The 21,298-nt window shown below is 38.8% G+C and overlaps 1 protein-coding gene across 1 annotated transcript in view; it reads right to left on the reverse strand.

The window, feature by feature from the left end:
• Positions 1-21,298, reverse strand: part of LOC149180196 (protein MICRORCHIDIA 6-like) — a 354,596-nt gene that overhangs the window by 258,224 nt on the left and 75,074 nt on the right. The window contains exons 7-8 of the mRNA XM_089413801.1: positions 9,627-9,705; positions 9,386-9,511 (exon numbers count right to left, since the gene is read on the reverse strand). Of these exons, the coding sequence (XP_089269927.1) occupies positions 9,386-9,511; positions 9,627-9,705 (205 nt within the window). The remainder of the gene's footprint in view (positions 1-9,385; positions 9,512-9,626; positions 9,706-21,298) is intronic.

Genomic DNA, 21,298 nt, shown 5'->3' on the forward strand with positions numbered 1-21,298 from the left:
CTATAATATGGCTAATTGTTGCATTGGATAATTGCAAATTTGTGGCATTATTGTTTCTATGTAGCATATCTCAATGTTTGGGCCATGTATGTGAATGAAATATCCTAGGGATAATTCCACAGAGTAATTTATCTTTATAAGCCATCTATTTTTCCAAGCGAAGTATAAAATCTTTGAGGTATCTTCCTCTTTCCCTAAAGGCTAAGCGAAGTAGTCCTTAAGGCCTCCTTGACCGAAATACAAGTTCCTTTCTCATTATTCTCCTAGACTCCATTCTCCCCAAGGGATTAAGGCATTAGTCCTCCAATAGGTGATCACTCAAAGAATACTTTTCTTCACCTTTCCTTCTGCCTTCTAGTTCTAGCCAAGTTGAGTCACCTAGGGCATCATTTTCCCGAAAAAATGGCCCAATAAAAAGTTCAATCTCCTAGCCTCTACTGCGATGGTGTGTGCTCAAGGCCTCCTCCAATTTTGAATCCATTCCGATGGTGGAGTTGTGAAATAACCCAAGCCCTAGCTCTGAGATCAAATTTTTCCCTGGTGTTCCTTAGGCTAGTGCCTCATATGATCAATTTGACACCTTTAATTGGAAATTATTGCTTTTATCCTTTCCCCTTCCTTGTCTAGATTAGGAACATCATTGGTTGCTAGATTATCCCCCCTTAACCTAGGCTAGGTCCACTTGGTCCTGTGTGGTCCCACACTTTTAAAAAGTCAAGTCTTCAAGAACCATTCAGGAATTCAAGTCCAATAAGGATTTTCGGATTGGGAAGCTCCCTTACAAAGTATATTCCTTTAGATTATCCCCCCTTAACCTAAGCTAGGTCCACTTGGTCCTATGTGGTCCCACACTTTTAAAAAGTCAAGTATTTAAGAACCATTCGGGAATTCAAGTCCAATAAGGATTTTAGGATTAGGAAGCTCCTTTACAAAACATATTCCTTTAACCTAATCCTCAAAGCCTCACCTCCTTATCTTATAAACCTTTGTACCTTTATTAACAAGCAAGTAAATTATATTCTTTACCCCCTTCTAGGAAAAGGATCATTAAGGTCACTTCACATCCATTGGTTGATTCATCCTTAACAAGTGACTTTCTATATATCAGGTATCCTCCCATCGCCTTTGATCTAGCAGTTGTCCCTTTAGGAGTCCCTTTTATGCCCCCTGTTAGTTTGAGTGGTAACATTTTTGGTGCCATTGCCAAGGACATGAAACATGTGTTTTGTTCCTTATACGACATATCGACATATCATTATTGGCGACTCCATTGGAATAAAAAAGCCTTATTTCTTCACTGAGCTTTAAATTTAATGCTTGTAGGGTGAGGCAGGCATTTATCAAGGAACTTTAATTCACCCTGGCGACTCCATTATAATCATAATATGAAAAATTATAGAAAATGGATATTTCTCTTGGTCCTATATTTACAAAACTCAATAACGAAGAGATTCAAGAACTGTAAAAGAAAGTGGTGGAATATGAAAAATCTTATCAAAATATATTGGAAGCTATGGATATGGAATTCATGCTCAGGTTTTATAGGTCACAAGAAGCACAAATCAACATAGTAAGATGTGCTTACGAAAAGGATCCTATTCATCTCCTTGACCTTGCTCACATAACCTATGATATGAATATTCTGGATAACCTGATCAATAATAATGAGAAAGGGAGGATGATGAAGAGTTGGACCCTGTGAGCCTCCAAATCACACAAGAAAGAATGGATGAATATAGTAGGATGTGCATGGGGTTAGTAAGTGAATAAAATTTTAATGAAGTATTCTTCTATTTACATGAAGAAGAGGTAAAGCTTCACAAGATGAAATTTGAATATAAAGAAAACCCTACTAATGCTCTCCTCTTGGAAGCATATTACCAAAATCATGTAACAAATACCCTAGCCATTGTTCTTCAAGATAAGAGGGAAGAAGAGAGGTATCATTGGTTAAACAACCAAGATGAAGATAAAATTGAGGATCTTAGTGATGAGCAAGAATATGAGTCCTCATTAGGTCCACATGATGAACAATATGACTTTGAAAACACAAATGTTGGGAAGGATGAGTTTATGGAAAGTGAAATTGAGAACTTTCTCGAGGATATTACTCCCGATGACTCTCTTTTGAAAACCTTGAGGAAGTTGATCCCATTAGCCCCTTAAAAGATGGCATTGGAGATTACTTCCCCATTGAAAAGGAGAAGTGGGAAATCATTGGTCCTCAATTTGATTGTGCTCCCATTTATGATATTGACAAGGAAGGTTAGACTGAGATTGGCTTTCCCTTTCTATCAAACATGACTTATGATGACATATCCATTGATACCCTTGGGAAGGAGAATTATTATTTTCCCTTGAATGAAGAGGGGCAGTGAAGTAATTGATTATCCTTTTAGGGAAAACCTAATATTTGATACTAATAATGAGGAAATAGGCTCCTACCTATGATTCTATATTCAAATCACTTGAGCCTGATTTTGGGGAAGAAAAACCCGTTGAATATAAAACTTCTCCATCCCCTTTGCCTTTTCCTCTTGTTTATCACTTTGATACTTCCTCAAGATTCCTTGACCCCTTGTCATGTGATCTAGAGTGAGCATGAGCCCTTTCCCCATTCTAGGTATAATGTTAAGGAAGAGCCCCTCATTCACTATTATTTATCTCCTTGGACACACCGTCATGATTATGACCACTCCATAGCCTTCCCTCTTCAATGTGGCCATCACCATGGATGAGCTATTTGTTGCACTCCTCTTGTCCCTCACCCTTCGGTCCCCTCTCATCACGGCATTGTGCCCTCTACAAAGCATAATATTATAAGAAATGATTGTGATAGGGAGTTCTTGACAGTGATCCTTTGTTCCATAATTGTGTACTTAGAGGGAAAGTCTTGCACTTCTAGATCGACCTATTCTCCTTCTCTTAGTGTTTCCTTTTACATCAAATGGAGATCATGTTTTCCCACCTCTCACCCACTTCACCCTCCATGTGATTGTGTCTACATCCGCTTTGGTTTTTGTTCCATGAGTGACGTATGTATAGTGACATGATGATATGTTGGTTGCATTGGCTTTATGATTACACTTAGTATTGCTCTTACTATATGCATGGTAGGGTAGGATGAATTTCATTTTGATTTTCGCATTAGAACTAACATCATATAATATTGGTAGAGAAATTGCATTTAGATTAAAGTTGCATATTTTATTTTTCTGTCGATTTTATGGTATGACACTAAGCATGGGAGATCACAAGACATCATAGAAACATGTTTTCCCATGGGTTTAGTCATTGATATGTGTAGGTAACAGGTCTACAGTAGCCAAGAGATTATTGGATTTCTCTTGACCTCCCATTCGAGTAGATTCGTCCACTTATTTGATAGATCACATCCTAGTTGGATCTAGATGTTACCCACCATTTTGTGGGTGATATCCCCAGGAGATTTTTTTTTTCTCAATGATGGTCCTCAACCGACAGCCAAAAGGTCCTTACAACCCCAACTGGTTCTTGTGTCATTTCTCCACCACCTGATCCAACCGTATGGTCCCTCACCCATTTGTTATGATCGTATGTTTGAAGGTTGGCCTCCCAAGCCTAAAGGTGTGTCTTTCCTTTTGGTAATTGAGCACTTCAATTTTCTTATTATGGAGATTATTGGGCATGGAATAATGGGGGGATTCGGCGGAAAGAGTGGGCTAGGTTTTAGTTCATGTCCCCTTGATCTCTTTTGGGGTGTTAAACTTTGATTCTAGTCCCATGGGATCTCTTTTACTGACCTTTGGGTTTCTAGGATGATAGTTCATGGGAAAACCCAATTTTGAATGTGTGGTCCCACTACCCAATCCTTACATATCATCCCCTTTTCCACTTATTATACTCCCTTCCATCATTTTTCCCACCTGGTTCTACATCCCTCCACTCGGTCCAAATAGGGCCAACCACCCCACTCCCCTTTCCCCACATCTTGGGTCAAGCATGGACGATGCGCGAGAGGTTGATGTAGATAAAAGAAAGAAGAAAAAGCATAAATGACCACATTTAATAGGAACTTGTATGACAAAATGCAAAATATGGTCAGGACAAATATATTTAGCACGTAGGAAAAAACCATTGCATGAGATCTTCCCCTTTCATGGCCATCACCCTGGTTCATATAAAGCCTTGATGAGTCCCCTCTATCATTGAGGAACCCATGATTGTCCCAACCCCCGGTGGGCAATGAACTACCCCACCTTAATAGGGGGTATCCATTGTTATACTTTGCATATCATGGTCTCATCCCTTGAGCCCCTAGCAGTTAACCAAAGAAAATCATAAAAGGAAAAAGGAATTCAAAGAAGGGTGGAAAAATCAATGCCAAGGTAACTCATGTACCATGTTTGCTCCCTCCTATACATTATTTACCCAAGTGTGGGCTTGCCTTTTACTAGCTGCCCTTGTCCCATGGGATGTGCCCCAGGTTGTTTCCCTTTCCTTCTTACTCCATTTCATCATTATGTCACATGCCACCACCATCTAATCGATGTACTATAAGCATATTACCCATTTAGAAGTCATAATGACTTAATAGGATAATTGGTTAACCCCTTTTGGAGCTTGGAGACATTAGCACATGCCAAAGCCCACTATGGAAGGGCATACCATTATGAAATTCCCATTGATTTCCCATGATGTGTAAACTCTTACTTGATTACTTTAATGACTTGATATGCTGGAAGGTATGAGGACACAATGGATCTTATGCAAGATTGCATATGGTCTCCATTTTGGGTTTTCTCTCCCTATACGGGGCCCTAACCCTTCATAGGGCTACATTGGCACATATAGGGTGTTTGTAAAGAGCCATGGGCCTCCGCAATAGTAGATAACACTCCATGGTTCCCCACAGATGTTTAGATATTGCTCGAGAACCAACTATTGGATGAGGAAGATGCACCTGGTACACCACGCCTAGCTAAGCCCCACAGTTGCACCATACACTTGGCACGTGACCCTGGACTTGTACACTTATGTGGTATCATTTATTCCATCATCTAAGCCCTCATAGATGGTCTACAAGAATATTCGACTCATTTGGAGACCCATAAGGTTATTATTGTGCCCCCATACCCATTGGGAGCACCACATGTTTATAATTTGGCAAACAAGGGACCACCCCCTTGTCCATCACTTTTGAGGGTCCTATTCTTCATTTGGCATCTATAGACCTCATTAATCCTCTTGGAGGGCCCTATGACATGTTATCATTTAACCTCTTGAAAGGATTATTATTTCATTTATGAGTTAGTTTGGTGGGCTTGTCACCAAAAGTTAGGTTATTTGCACATTATTTTATTTTGGGGCTTATGTAGGTTTAAAAGACTAATTTGAACTCCTAATTAGTGTATAAATACAAGTGAGATGAGTCAATTTCTTATCATCACTTTGGATTGGATCTCTCTTCTCTTTAGAGAATTTCACACGTTTTCTAAGATGAAGAATTGGAGCATGAATGAATTTTGATGTTTGGATTGGAGTATTTTATCTTGGTTGTCAAATTGTTGATCTTCGGATATGTTCTATTACATGTAAGTACACACTTTTAATGCTATTCTTTTTTTAGTTTTTTCATATGCATTGAATGGGATTTTCTTTATAATAGGGCTAATTGTTGCATTGCATTATTGCAAATTTGTGGAATTATTGTTTCTATATAGCATCTATCAATCTTTGGGCCATGTATGTGAATGAAATATCCTAGGGATAATTCCATCAAGGAATTTATATTGATAAGCCATCTCTTTTACGAAGCAAAGTATAAAATCTTTGAGGTCTCTTCCTCTTTCCCTAAAGGTTAAGCGAAGTAGTCCTTAAGGCCTCCTTGACTGAAATACAAGTTCCTTTCTCATTATTCTCCTAGACTCCATTCACCCCAAGGGATTAAGGCATTGGTCCTCCAATATTTGATCACTTAAAGAATACTTTTCTTCACCTTTCCTTCTTGCTTCTAGGTCTAGACAAGTTGGGTCACCTAGGGCATCATTTTCCTAACAAAATAGCCCAAGAAAAAATTTGATATCCTATCGTCTACTACATTGGTGTGTCTTCAAGGCATCCTCCAATTTTGAAGCCATTCAGACGATAGAGTTGGGAAATAACCCAAGCCCTAGCTCTGAGATCAAAATTTTCCCTGGTCTTCCCTAGGCTAATGCCTCATAGGATCAATTTGACACCTTAAGTGGAAATTATTGCTTTGTTCATTTCCCCTTCTTTGTCTGCGTTAAGAACATCATTGGTTGCTATATTCTCCCCCGTGAACCTAGGTTGGGTCCAATTGGTCTCGTGTGGTCCCACACTTTTGAAAAGTCAAGTCTTCAAGAACCATTTTGGAAGTCAAGTCCAATAAGGATTTTAGGATTGGGAAACTCCTTTACAAAGCATGCTCCTTTAACCTAATCCTCAAATCCTCACCTCCTTATCCTAGAAACCTATGTACCATTCTTAACAAGCAAGTAAGATCTATTCTTAATCCCCTTTTCGGAAAACGATCATTAAGGTCACTTCACATCCATTGGTTGATTCATCCTTCACAAGTGACTTTCTATATACCAGGTATCCTCCCATAAGTGAAAGTCCGTAAAAAGTAAGGAGTCTTAGCTGAGGTGACAGTGGGATAAGCCTCCATCGTTGCCCTTTGATCTAGTAGTTGTCCCTTTAGGAGTCCCTTTTATGCCCCCTTCTAGTTTGAGCAGTAACAAGTCCCACATTCATGCTTGGAATATGGCATGGGGGTGATTGGCTGAAAGAAAGATTTTGTTTAGCTCAATGTATGGTCAGGTGGTATGTGGAAGTCCCTGAATTAGTTGGCTTTTGCATATGTTACTAAAATCTCTTTTCCTCTTGTATTTCACGATTACTTGTACTTGTTATAATGTGGATTTGATGGTTTTTCTATCATGGTTATTATTCTTGTTATATGTTGGTTATAAGCATGGTTCCATAGCAGGTTCTAGATATGACTCTTGATATGTTTGATTTGTTGATGAATGGTTAATGAATGCATGAGATAACAAATGTGATTGCAGCTATTATGAGAGGGAATTATACCTTCTTGATGATTCTCAGATAAGTATCAGACCCTTTTGTTCAAATATGCATTCATTTCATGTTCTCAATATGTTTGACGAAATGACTGTCATGATTAGGCCTAGTTAAGTCAATTCCTTGATCAATTTTTGTATAAATGGCTTTGTTTTTATGTTGTTTATCATTCTGGAAAGTCTCATTGAGTTCTGGGTAGTGGTATGAAGGTTGACCTGGAATTTAGGCTCAAAATATGGGACCACATGCTCATAACAAGAAAAATTGGGTTGCAATTGCATGGATGTAAGTTTTTGCATGTGATTGGAGGCTTCCAACCACATCAAGGCCTTGTTGTGGGTGCGGTTGAAGACCCAGGGTAGAGAAGGAGGGGCCCATCTTAAGGTTTGGCCACCTGAGAGGGTTTCTCATCCCTTGAGTGTCCTATAGCCCCTGTAGGATGTTTTGAAAGGTCAATTTGTTTCAATGGTTGACCCCACTTCCTTAATGGAACCTAGGAGGTTGAATTATGTCATAGTATCTCTTCCTCTCATGTTTACCCTGGAAGGCAAGTGAAAGTGAGTAAATGTGTGAGGGGTGGTTACATAGGTTTTGGCACTCAAACATGCTTACATGTTTATAGTAGTTGGATTACCAAGATGATCTAATCTTATTGACTTCTCTTCTTTTTTTGGGAAAGTGAGCCCTCTCTTGAAACCTAAATATAGGTTGGGAAATGTTGTGTTTATAAAGGATTTGCAAGATCTTTGAGAGGGGAAAAGATGACTCTAAAGGAGCAAGAATGGTATATCTATTTGCAAAGGAGGATAGAATCCTTGATCTAGAAGTTTTCCTTCCATGGTAATAAATCAAAAGTTGGAATATATATTATTAAGAAGAAAGGTTACCACACTACTATGGAAGCCAAACTTATTATAACAACTTTGATAATGCACATATAAATGAGTGGAGATCATTGCCCAGTAAACCATAGTGATTACTTGGCTCGCAGATAAATATTGAATAAATAAATCGATGCCCTCCTATGAGTATGTAGCATGAAATGTAGTAAGCTAGATCACAATGAATTCAATTATCTCCTTACAAATAAATAATGGATTAATAAGATAAGGCCCTTGAGGTAAGATTTTTACCCACTTTTTCATGTTTTTCTTGCATTATTTGCTTTCTTAGCATGCAATGTTGATTGCTTCTTCTATCATGGTGGCTCATGGGGTAGTTTCTATCAAGTCAACCAAATATGTTGGCTCTAGATCAATGAATGATTAATGGATAAAATCACTAATTTGGTAAGTAGATCATGAATACATACCTTTACAATAATTGGTAAAAAAGAATTAAGTGCCTAACTAGTTAAATCAAGCATATAGATAATTCATTGTAGGCTCCATATTTTATTATCAATTAAGCTAGAAAGAAAACATTCACCTTAATTTATGTTTCTACAATAACTAGGAATCATACTAAGGCAAAGCATAGTAATCAAATGGGATCAATATGAAGGCCTTACAACTACCTAGAAATATTTACATAGAAATGGCCCCAACTCTCCACTGCCTTGGGGTTGAATTAATACAAGTTGAGGGACATGCAAACCGCCTATGGAGAGCATCATGGGGTGGTTATAGTTTGTATGGAGGGCATCATTGTTAAGTGGTAGTTTGTAGAGTGTGAAGTATAGCAAGAAATCAATTAGGGTGTCCTTAGACATGAATATAGGTAGGACTTTGGGCCTACTAGCTTGAAGAGGGTGAAGTAAAGCAATCAAACAAATAGGGTGTCCTTAGACATTAATGTAGTTAGGACTTTGGGCCTACCCCTAAAGACACAACACTGACATTTGCATGCTAGTGTAGGTGACAAATTAATACTGAGTGGACTAAGAACAATGGGCTAAGCATTTTACAAAGAAAACATTTAATGTTAATGCAATGCTAAATCTATTTCTAGTATTATTTCATTGGTGAAAATATATAAGAAATTGTGTGCTTTAAATTAAAATATTGATGGAAAATGTGGGATTCTACCTCAGGAAGAGACCAAATAAAACCTCAAACTTAAAACCTATGGGAAAAAATGAAATGTAAGTGAGAAAAAATTATAAATTCACTAAAATTGTGATATAAAATAACAAAAAATCATTTATTTATTTATGTGAAATACTATTAAAAAAAACAATGAATTGATTACTATAATCCCTACAACATAAAAATAAATTAATCAAAACTAAATAGCATTTTTTGTTTCGAGATAAATACCATGTTTTACCAAATCTTTAGTATAAATTGACGGCACTTACTTGTTTTAATAATTCTTCTTCTGTTGAGTAAGGAGACCACTCTACCAGAGCTAACATTTTATTTCCCCAATCCTCATTTTCACGAGACAACTTTCTTAGTTGGCCCTCTGAGATTTCGTAATCCACCTATTTATATTACATTAAATCTTAATATTGACATTGTCGCAAAATATCAAAATATCCGTAAAAAAATCTATAATACTTGTAAATTATAAAACATAATCTTAAGTTGTTATCTTACCACAGGGAAGATATATTGCTCAGAACCCATCTCTCTCATGAACGTAGTTGAAACAAGACCAATACTTTGAGTTGCAACACTGAACTAAAGACATGTTGAGAGATTTAGAATGAAAAAATTATAAATGTATTTTTTCTTATAAACAAAAATATAATTAAAAATTTACAACATTAATTTAAAACTAAAAATAAAATTTTTTAATTATGTTATTAAGTTATATGAAATAATTAATTTTTAACATAAATAAAAAATTTAAATAAATTATAATTTATTATTTTTAATTATTTAATTATATGTATAATTGTGTAACTAAAAAACATTAAATTTCAATTCAAATAAAATAAATATATTAATCTCTCTAATGGCATATATGTTCTTCATTACCTATAAGTTTTACTAATGCTTTTGATTCTCTACATAAACTCCCTAACATGGTTGCAAGAGTACACTTAACACAATTTGCAATATGAACATTATCTTTGTTCAAAGATATTTATGTAGATTAATTAAGTGTATGAAGTTTACATATAAAGGTGTCACCTATCAGGGACATTTAAGAGAGTTTTTAAGGTATAAGGTTTTAAATTTTAATTGAAAAGGGTAGTTTTTAGTTAAGAGTATACTATCTTTAGTTTATGAGGTATATAATAGATGGTGATGGAGTGTATTGTTAAGGCACTCCATGATGTGAAGGTCACTAGTTCAAAACTTCATGGACAAAAATTCACCCATGTAAAGGGTTAGTGTGGCTCAAGCAGGTGTGATCCCCAGTCGATTTTGATGACTTAGATACCCTTGGGTTGTAGTTTCTCAAGCCAAAGGTTAAGTGTGTAGTCATCTCAGCGAAAGAAAAAAATAATATTATATTATGTTTATAAATTTAAAATTATTAAAATGTTTAGTTATTAAACAATATTTGATTTTCTACATTCCTAAATGGCCTAACAAGTTTGCAAAAGGAGGATGGAGGAAGTGGGGGGGGGAGGGGGGGCGGTGGGGGATGGTGAGGGGGGGTTGGGGTTGGCGCACTGCCCTACCAAGCCAAGTGGATGGGGGATGTGGCAACACACCCCCATAACCATGTCTTATTAACCGTCATGCTTGAGGAGCCTCATGCAAACGCATCGTTGGCCACCTAAATTGCTATGAACTATTCCACTAGCATTGATTACATGTTATATCATCGGCTTTGCCATGGCTTGGCTCATGTGGATTTTAATTGCATTCCTCACTTTTCATTACTTCCTTCCCATGGTTATTACTAATTCTTTAATGGTTTGTGTTTTGGCTTTCTTTATATGTCGTCCCCTCTGAGTTCCTATGTAATTCGATCTATGGGCACTGGATGACCCATCTATGAGTTTCGGCCAAGCTGAGTCCATTCACTTTGCAAGCTCACTTGTCATTCCATAATTTCAAATTTCACTTTCCCTGGTTCGATACCCGAAGGCATTGTGCATTTGGTTGCATCGTATACTGAGTTGATGTTCCCAATTCGAATTGTAGTGCATGCAGTGGTTATTGAAGTGGATTTTCATAGCAAGGCTATGGAAAATCATTTTGGACTTCGAAAATCTTTGAAAGGAAACCATTTTATCTCCAATTTACAATCCTTCCATGTTCTTGTTTTTTTTTTCACGTGTGCTCTACTTTTGAACTTTCCTTTTTCTTTCCTTGCAGTTTAATGCTCCCTCTATAGCTCCCTTTCATTTGTGGTGTTGAACATATTCCCCAACTCGCCTTTGAAATCCTCACATGTCCTTTCATTTTCCCCTCTGATTGACCTTGGCCTTCCCCCTTGCTCTATAACTTTCCCTCTCTATAGCCTTTTGTCATCTCCTACACCCCTAACTCCATGGTTGTATTTTGTCTCTTGCATTTTCTCCTTAACCCTCCCTACATGGCCTCTCTCTCTTGCCCACGTGCCTTCTCTCCTCTCCCTCTAACTTTTTGGTTTTGTCCTCATGGCATGGATTCCCACATGCCTTGACACTGAGCACATGTTCATTGAGGGGAAACTTAATATCAGGAGTGGACTTTTCAAAGTCACTTGTACCCACCAACGCCTAGAAGAAACATATACTAGGTTTCAAGAGCTTAATCCAGGCCCCATTCAAGACTATATTGCTTACTTGGAACATGAGGGAGCCTCATTGTGGAAGCAACATTCAAATTCCAAGGTTCTCGCAAAGTTGGTTGACTAGGTATCAAACGTGGGCCACACCCGAGCTGACATCCTCCACACTTTGGAGCACATCCACCAATACCTAAGGGACCTAGATCAAAATTTGGATTGCATTGAGTAGCATTTGAGAATCCCCCTCTCCCTCTCTCCCCTCTCTCTCTCCCCTCTCTCACTCTCTTCCCTTCCCCCTCCCTCTCTCCCCTCTATCTCTCTCCTCTCCCACTCTCTTCCCCTGCCCCTCCCCCTCTCTCGCACTCTCCCCATCCACCAACACCTGAGGGACCTAGATCAACATTTGGATTGCATTGAGTAGCGTTTGGGAATCCCTCCTCCTGTACCCCCCTCTCCCTCTCTCCCCTCTCTCTCTCCCTCTCTCCCCTCTCTCTCTCTCCCCTCTCCCACTCTCTTCCCCTCCCCCTCCACCTCTCCCACACTCACTCCCCCCTCTCTCTCCCTCTCCCTCTCCCCCCTCTTGCTCTCTCCATCTCTCGCTCCCCCTCTTCCTCTTCTCCTCTCTCCCCCCACCTATCTCTCCCTCCATATCCTCCTCTCTCCCCCAACTGTCTCTCTCTGCTTCCCCCCCCTCTCCCCCCTCCCTCACTCTCTCTCTCTCTCCCTCTATCCCTGGATTGCATTGAGTAGCATTTGGGAATCCCTTCTCTGACTGCCAACAATCCCGATAACAAGGAAGAACCAATTCAAGTTGCCACCACTGATTTTGATCCTTCTACTTAGTTCTTGTCATGCCCTCGGTTATTTTGAATTTTAATCTTATAGTCTATTATGTTCGCCTATTTGGTCTAGTTTTCAGTTCACATCTCAATCTTTCTCTGCTCTTTGATGTAGATTCTAGTTCAGAAGGAAATAAAACATTCACCCCACAAAAAATATATTTTTTCTACATGTTTAGATGTAAGATTATAAATTTAGCTAATGGGATTTGTATAATTATTTATTTGAAATGATTCAAATAATAATGAGTAGTTATTAATGCTCTAGTATATATAAGTGATTACAATATTGAGGGTTATATAGAGATATAACATAAAAACACAAAGAGACAAGAATGAAAGGAACTTCGAAGTGGAACATTTCCAAAAAGAACAAAATGAAAGAGGAGAGAATTGAAGAATGACAAATGAGTGGATAAGGATAATTGACCTTCTAACAATCCAAACAAGACAAAAACTTCCTAATTTCTCTGGAAAGTCAATTCATAAGGCATTTTTTGGTATTTTTATGTAATTTTCTAAATGGCCTAAAGAGCCATGGCATTGCATTGTAACTTTACATCTGTTGAGAATAAATATTAAGTGAGCCATTTGAATGTAAGATTTGTCATATGGGTTTCTATGGTAAAATATGTGTGTCTATTGTAAGCTTGATTGATGTCTAATTATTTCAATCTTATGTCTTTATGTGTATGCCTAATTCCAATGTGAAAGCCACATTTTATAACATTGCTACAACGTGTTAAAAAATGTAAAGCGATAGCTTATTAAACTTATTTTCTTTGACTTTGATACTTGCTTTTGAATATTAGTTATATTATTTATGTTCCTTAGATCCTTTCATCAAACAATATCAAGAAGCAATAACGACAAAAGAGGACACAGATGTAGGCTCTCAAGAGGAGGAGGAGGAGGAAGATTGAAGTGTTGCATAGGCTGCATATCGAATCCCTGTAGGGATTGCACAATCCAAGCCAGGAGGGTAATATTCTCAAGGAAAATCTCTCTCTAAGTGAGTTGACACAGAGGTAAGATTTCCAAATCAATATTTGGCAATGGCAAAGGGAGTAGCGTAGCAACAGATTCAATGCAGAGCAGTTTTATGGTGAGATGCAATTTTCTGAAACAATTGCTCTGGTAGAAAAAAATCAAAAGAGGGAAGGAAACACTACCTGAGGGAATTTTCTCCTCAGAGAATTCCTAGATAGGGAATTCTATTTCTCATTTGTTAAGCAGCAGTAGAGAGGAGCAGATCTACTAACTCTAGTAGGGAGTGCATAGGCCAACCCAGCAGTAGCGTAGAGGAGAGAGGAGGTGGTTCGACATTTTGTTGGCAGAGATGGCAGCTAACAGGTTGAGAGATCAAGATCGATTGGATGGAGAATTCAACTATGTGAGCTGGAAGGATAGGATCTCATGCCTTCTGGATGAGCATGATCTTAATATGTATGTCAATAGTGTGGTAGTTTTACCTGGTGATGGAGATCCACACAAGAAGTAAAAGGCTGAGATGGCGAAGGCCAAGCGGTTGATCCTTGATGGAGTGAGGGATCATGTTGTATGTCACATTGTTGGCAAAGGGAAGGCCAAAGAGATGTGGGATTTCTTGGCTATGTTAAATCAAGGATCTTCCATACAACGAAAGATGTACTTGGAGGAGAAGCTAAGATCAACAAGGATGGAGAAAGGGGAACACATTGATCCATTTCTATCAAGGCTTCAGGAAGTCCGAGATCAATTGGAAGTTGTAGGATCAACACCTCAACCTACAAAAATGGTGAGTTGGGCCCTTAATTTAGTCTCAGAAGAATGGAAAGTATTTGTCCAGAGCATCCTGGGTAGAGAGAGATTTCCAAATTGGGAGTGGGCCACTCTTCAGCAGGAAGAGATGAGGTGAGACATATTCAAGTGCAAACTTGATGGCAGTAACAACAGTGGGATGAAGCCCAAGGAGGAGGAAGAGAATGCAGCCCTTGCATCAAAGGGGCAGACGCAGTGGAAGAAGAAGAAATATGTCTCAAAGATCAAATGTTTCTAGTGTGGTGAATTTGGTCACTACACTATGCAGTGTCCTCTCAAGAAGAAGGACAAGGATGAGAAACATGATTTGTAGGCTACTAGCGCAAAGATCGAGGAAGAAGAGTTTGCCATGATTTCCCAGATACCTCCAAGTGAGAGGTGGGGTGATCTAGTACTATAGTTCGAAAGAACTACAGATGGGCAGGATCCTTGAGGAGTCCACATCTTGGATCAATACCTTGCTACGGGAGACAATATTAGAAGTAACAGAATAGACCAAGTCAATTGGTGTAGAGGAGTGTCAGAGTGACATTTGCAGTGGCCAGGAGTGTCAGAGTCTAAACATTACAGAGCTAGTGGCAGCAGTGTCGTTGGCATAGAGCAGAGTCAGTGACAGCGCAGTGGCTTCAGTGATAGCATAGATACTAGTAGAAATTAGAAAATCTAGCAATAGATGCATCACACTGACCACCTTTGGTTCAGTATTTTGGATTCTTTTCCGTTGTTGTTGCAGCTGTTATCACTCCAAGAAACTATCCTAGGTTGTAGCTTGGAGATGCCTAGTAACATATAATATTCAATATTGTTCTCTGAACTATTGGAATAAATTATGGTTTGGATCAAGTTAGATAACCATTTCAGTTTTGTTTTCACTCAATGCATGCATGAACGCTCTCACCAATACAAGGCTTTAGACCACTAATGCTCAATAAGTTATAAATTCAATGGATAGATGGAGAATACTGACTATACCAGCAGATTGCATACATAAACATACATCAATGGCTAGCTACATGCAACAAAAGAGAATACTGATTGTACTGGCAGATGCATATATGACCACATATGGATGGCTAGCTACAGGCAGCAAAGAAGCTTGCAAATCTAATATATCAAAGCAGAGATAAGATGACAGTTATCTGGCCTTAGACACAAGAAAACATGAACAAATTGTTCAAGTGCAAGCATAGAACAACAAAGAGAATGGAAATTGAACATATAATGGCAAAAGAAGCTTATATTGCTAGAATGAAGATGAGAAGCTTGAATGAACAGAGGAGGAATAATCTCCAAAAGTTGAACCCCTATTACATCTTACTTTCAGCTATTTATAACTTGTTTACAATGCTCCTGAGCTTTAAGAGGCTTGGAGTCTTAATCTGCCTGATATGCAATGTTAACTGATTTGATGCCACCTAGGCAAGTATGGGATCGGAGTTTTCTGCTTCTGACAGCAGAGTAACTGCTTTCAGATAATTTTGGTGGCTTGTTGCGCTGTTTTGGAGTTCTCCTGTGCCAAAGATGCTCCATAACGTTTTTTGGTATGGCTGTTGTGCTGTCTGAGCTCCTTGATCTTTCCGTTTTGGGCTGCAGCATGCTGTGGCCCTTCTCTTTCCCTTTCCGAGCTCTGTTTCCCAACAAACTATCTCCTGGGCGCTGTTATATGGTGAAATGGGTCTTGGGGCCTTTGTGTTTCCCTTTAAACTGTGACCAATGATTGTTTTGGTTATAAACAGTGAAAACACTGCAACACTGATAAATCCCGCCCATCACTGTGTATTTTGGACTTCAAAAGTCCTAAAATGTGGTTTAATTATCCATCAGGTTCGCCCTCGTCACCATCGCAAGTCACATTTGACCTAACCTGTGTATTTCCCTTATATAATGAAATATTAGAAAAAACTGAAAAATGCATGAAAGAATGCTTTGGCAGACTTCAACTATCATACATTCCACTTCCTGGACCCTTTCGGATCCGGGCTTCATCACAATCAGCACTAGCCAAAGGTTCCATCGTATTTCATTTAAACAATGAAAACACACAAAAACATTAAAAAATGGGCTTTTGCGGACCTAAAAACATATATATTTTTCTTCAGGAAACCCATCGGGTCCAGGTTCCATTGCTATCACACTGCCCTGTTTCCCTTTGTATTTCGTTGAAACAACGAAAATGCACAAAAAAACGTTGAAAAATTCTTGGGCACAGATCTCAAAATTCATGAATTGTCGCATATAATTCTATCGGTCCGGCCCATCGGGTCACCCATATGTATGTTCATAGGTCCCGCCCCTTGGTATAGCGTCGATGCAATATCAGCGATGTGATAAATCGCAATCGCTAATCGTTCAATGCTTAGGTCCTTTATATAACATAAACTATACTCCCCATCGATCCGATCATCGGCAATCGCTGATCTGCGGTGTCATGCGCCCGCCTTTAGACTGTCCCCTTTGCTTGGCCGATTACGATTAGCCGCCTAGATCTGGGTCGTTGATTGGCTAGATCTAACGGCGGCTATTCATTCCTCTATATAAGCCTACGATTGTGGATTTTTCATGGTTTTTTAAGCATTTTAGCCTCCCGATAGTGCATTCCTACCCTTCCAAGGGCTTTCCTCTTGCATTGATTTTGATCATTAGATGATCTTTGAGCAAAAATTGAAGATTTCAAGGGCATTAATGGATCCATCGGCATGTTTCTAAACAAATTTGGAGACTTCAAAAGCCTATATGGATCCATTTGTGGGCCTTTTTCCAGCAAGGCTAACACTGGCTCCTTCTGGGGATGAAATCCTCCTTGTGAGGTTTCGAGGATCACAGACCAATGCCTTTCCTTAAAAACAAATTCAAATCTTCCATCTAGTGTTCCATTGGGCATGGAGTCTATTTTGAAAGTGAAATAAAAACTAGGAAAACATATTTACAATGACAAGGCTTTAAATCCTTAAACGAAATAAAGTTTCAAGAACTGCCCATTTATTGGGCTACCAAAAGTATCTCCTCCTTCCAGACTATGCAGAATGAATGTATTGTTCTGCTAAACTTGAGTGATGACAAATGAACCTGTCCATAAGGAGTCAAACTTGCCATGATTACCTTTCTTTTCCTTAAATGCATCCCATTTAAGCACCCAATCACCAACTTGGAAATTGTTCACTTTTGCCTTCCTGTCAAAGGTTTCTTTGATTTTCTTCTGATGAGCTTTTGACTTCTCAACCAACTGCTCTCTGATCTGCTGTAGTTCAACCAGGTTATTAATTCTTCTTACCATATCATTCTCGTCATCTTATTCTTCTTGCAAGAACTTAGCCACAGGGAGAATGAGCTGGATGGGGAAAACAACATCAGTGCCATAGACCAGTTTGAATGGAGAATTACCTATGGAATTTTTGATGGTAACTCTGTTAGCCCATAGTGTAAACTTCAACTTGGAATCCCAGCTCTTTTTGTTTTCTTCTAACAGTTTTTTTATTACCCTTACCAGACTCTTGTTAGATGATTCTGCCAAGCCATTGCCTTGAGGATAATATGAGGTAGAATGCACCACTTGAATGCCCATGGATTCATTCATGTCCACCAATGCTTTTGCCTTGAAAGTTGTTGCATTATCAGTGACTAGTTTGGTTGGGCAACCAAATCTAGTGAAAATATTCTCATTCAAGAACTTTATGAGAACTTGATGATTGGCATTCTTAGTGGGTATAGCCTCAATCCACTTGGTGAAATAATCAGTGGCTACTAAGATCCATTTATGTTGGCCACTGGAATGTGGGTTGATCTCACCTATAAAGTCCAAGCCCCACTACTAGAAGGGACCATTGACATGTATTGGCTTCAAGGGCAAAGATTTTAGTTGTTGTCTTCCTGTAAACCTCTAGCATTTGTCACAAGCTTTTACAAAAGAGAACACATAAAAGAACATAGTAGGCCAATAATATCCAGCCCTCAAGATTTTGTGAGATGTGGTTTTCCGATAATGAAGCCCTCCATAGATGCTAGAATGGAACTGGTGCATGACTTCCACAGATTGTTCTTTATCTAGACACCTCAAGAGGATTCCTGACGGGTCTTTCCAATAAAGCAGCTTTTTATTAATTTAGAATTTGGTTGATCTGAGTTTAATGGCACAAGCTTGATTTGAGCTAAGCCCTGGAGGGACTTCTAGCCTTTGCAAAAAATGAACTATGCTATAATATCATTCACATGTGGCTATATTTTCAGCCAAAGACTGATTCTTCTTTTTCTCTTTTACTGCTCCCTCTGTCTGCGCATCATCTGAATTCAGACTCATGGAATTTATATCTAGCAAGTTGCAATTTTCTTCATCCATAAGTTTAGCCAAGCCCTGGCCTTTGACAAGCTTAGTGGGCTTCACCTCTATGTTAAACTCTATGAATTTTGCAATCCATTTAGCTCTCTTCCCATCAATATCTAGCTGAGTTAAGACATCCTTTACTAAGGCTGAAGGTACATATGCAACTAGTTTGGAATGCAGAATATAAATTCTGAATGTCTTTAAAGACATTATGAGAGCATAAGCTTGTTTTTCGATAAGGTCATACCTTAGCTCAACATCCCTTAAAGTTTTGTTGAAAAAGGCCACAGGGTGCTCTATGTCTTCATCATTTTTCTGCAACAGAACTGCTACAAGTGTATCATAAGAGGCAAAAGAGAAGATACAAAACTCCTTAGTGTAATCTGGGCTGATTAGAGTGGGAGCTTCCATGATAGCTTGCTTGATGGCTTCAAAAGAGCTTCTTGAAGCATCTATCCATTTTATTTCTGCTCCTTTCTTCAACATGGAAGTGATGTTATTTACAAGCTCTGCAAAGTTTGGAATGAACCTCCATACGAAGTTAATCTTACCCAAGAAGGATTGAATGTCCCTTTTTGACCTTGGTATGGACAATGTCTGAATGGCTTGAACCCTTGCTAGATCAATCTTCACACCTTCAGCAGAAACAATATGTCCCAGAAGTTTGCCTTCTTCTAGAGCAAACTGTGACTTCCTTGGGTTCACTAAAATTCCAAACTGTCTGCACTTTAGTAAGACCTTCTTCAAACGCTGTAAATGGTCTTTATGGCTGCTGGAGAAGACTGTTATGTCATCAAGATAAATAAGGACAAATTTGTCCTTCTCTCCCAAGAAGGCTATGTCAATGGCCCTCTGAAAAGTAGCCCTAACATTCATCAATTTGAAAGGCATCTTGTGGTACATGAAAGTGCCCCAAGGAGTAGTGAAGGCAGTCTTTTCCTGATTTTCAGGATGTATAGCAATCTGATTGTAACCTGAAAATCCATCTAAGAAAGACATGACTCTAGCCCCTAAAACTCTTTGTAGCAAGTGTTCCATCTTAGGCAAGGGATAGTTATCTTTTTTAGAGCACTTGTTCAGATTTCTGAAGTCAACACAAAGCCTGATTTATCCATTTTTCTTTCTTACTACCACAATGTTAGCTATCCACTTTGAATACCTTAGGGGAACTAAGATTTTGGCATCCAACAGCTTCTTGATTTCTTTCTCAATCAAAGGCAATAAGAGAGGGCTGGTAGGTCTTAATTTCTGCTTAAAAGGGGTGGTGTTCTTTTCCAGTGGGATCTTATGCTGAATGATGTTTGTATCATAGGTTTTGAGATCACTATATTCCCAGGCAAAAATATCAGCGAATTGCTTCATGAGGGTGCAATACTCGGAATTTTGGGCAGAGGACAATTGAGTGGACATATTTATGTATTTCGGATGGGCTGGGCTCCCTATATTGTGTTTACGAACAACAGACTCATTTTCTGTTTCGGCAGGCTTATATGGCACATCATTTTGGTCAAACAACTTCTCTAGAGGCACTAATCCCTTTGTTATATGTTGGTATATGGTTACTAGGCAGCTGGATGATGCTTCCTCGACCGATCTCATTTTTTAACTTGGGCTGGCTACATTCTCCCATGGCTTCATTTTCCTTATCGATGTTCATTTCAAAAAATTCCTCAACAACTTGCCAAAACCTGTTAATTTCCTCATCGTCTTAAAAAACTCTCCAATATTTGACATTGTCAGGCAGAGACGGTCTATATTTTACCTGAACTTCATATGACAATTTAGGAGGCAAGGGAGGAATAAACGTGCTAGCAGACGCAGCAAGGGAGTCGGCAAATTGATTCTTCATTCTTGGAATATAAGAAATGCTAAAATCATTAAAATAATCTTTGAGCCTCCATACCTCATCTCTGTATGCTTTCAGTCTTGGATGCTTAGGTTGGAAAGTTTCATTGACCTGCTGAATAATGAGGTCTGCATCTCCAAACTTTCAGGCCTTTGATACCCATTTCTTTAGCAACATTTAAGCCTGGAATCAAGGCTTCGTACTCTGCTATGTTGTTTGTGACCTAAAAGGTTCATTTGAAAGATAAATGAATATATTCCTGTGCTGGGGACACAAGCACTACACCTGCCCCTGCAGCTTCTTTAGAGCAAGCTCCATCGAAGAACATGTCCCAAATATGTGGGCCTTCTTCAGCGATTTGGAAAACTAGTTTTTTAAGCTACATGGAGGCCAACTGGGATTCTTCAATATGGAGAATACATGCTCCAAAATCAGTGTCAATAGCATAGATGGGATGATTAGTAGGGTTCTTCTCATCACTGATGATATAAGCCAACTACGCCTCTCTGTATAATCTCTTGCTCTCACCTCCGAAAACTGGGACAATAGCATAGGACAGATCATTTTGTAATGATCCACCTAATCTCTTGATCCAACCTTTGGAAAGTAACATGCCAAACTTGGGGGGTACATCAGCTACCACAATATCCATGATCATGCTTTTCATAGGCAGCTGAGACAAAGTGATGGCTAGGTCCTTGATTAATCCTAGACATTTCACTTTTCTAGAGTCAAAAGAAAATAGGTCATGATAAGGCTTAGTGATGTCAAGACCCAACTCATCCATGACAG

Source organism: Pinus tabuliformis, chromosome 3_2 (genome assembly GCF_031772625.1).
Source record: "Pinus tabuliformis cultivar Carrire ecotype Pingquan chromosome 3_2, CPIR1, whole genome shotgun sequence".
Classification (NCBI taxonomy): domain Eukaryota; kingdom Viridiplantae; phylum Streptophyta; class Pinopsida; order Pinales; family Pinaceae; genus Pinus; species Pinus tabuliformis.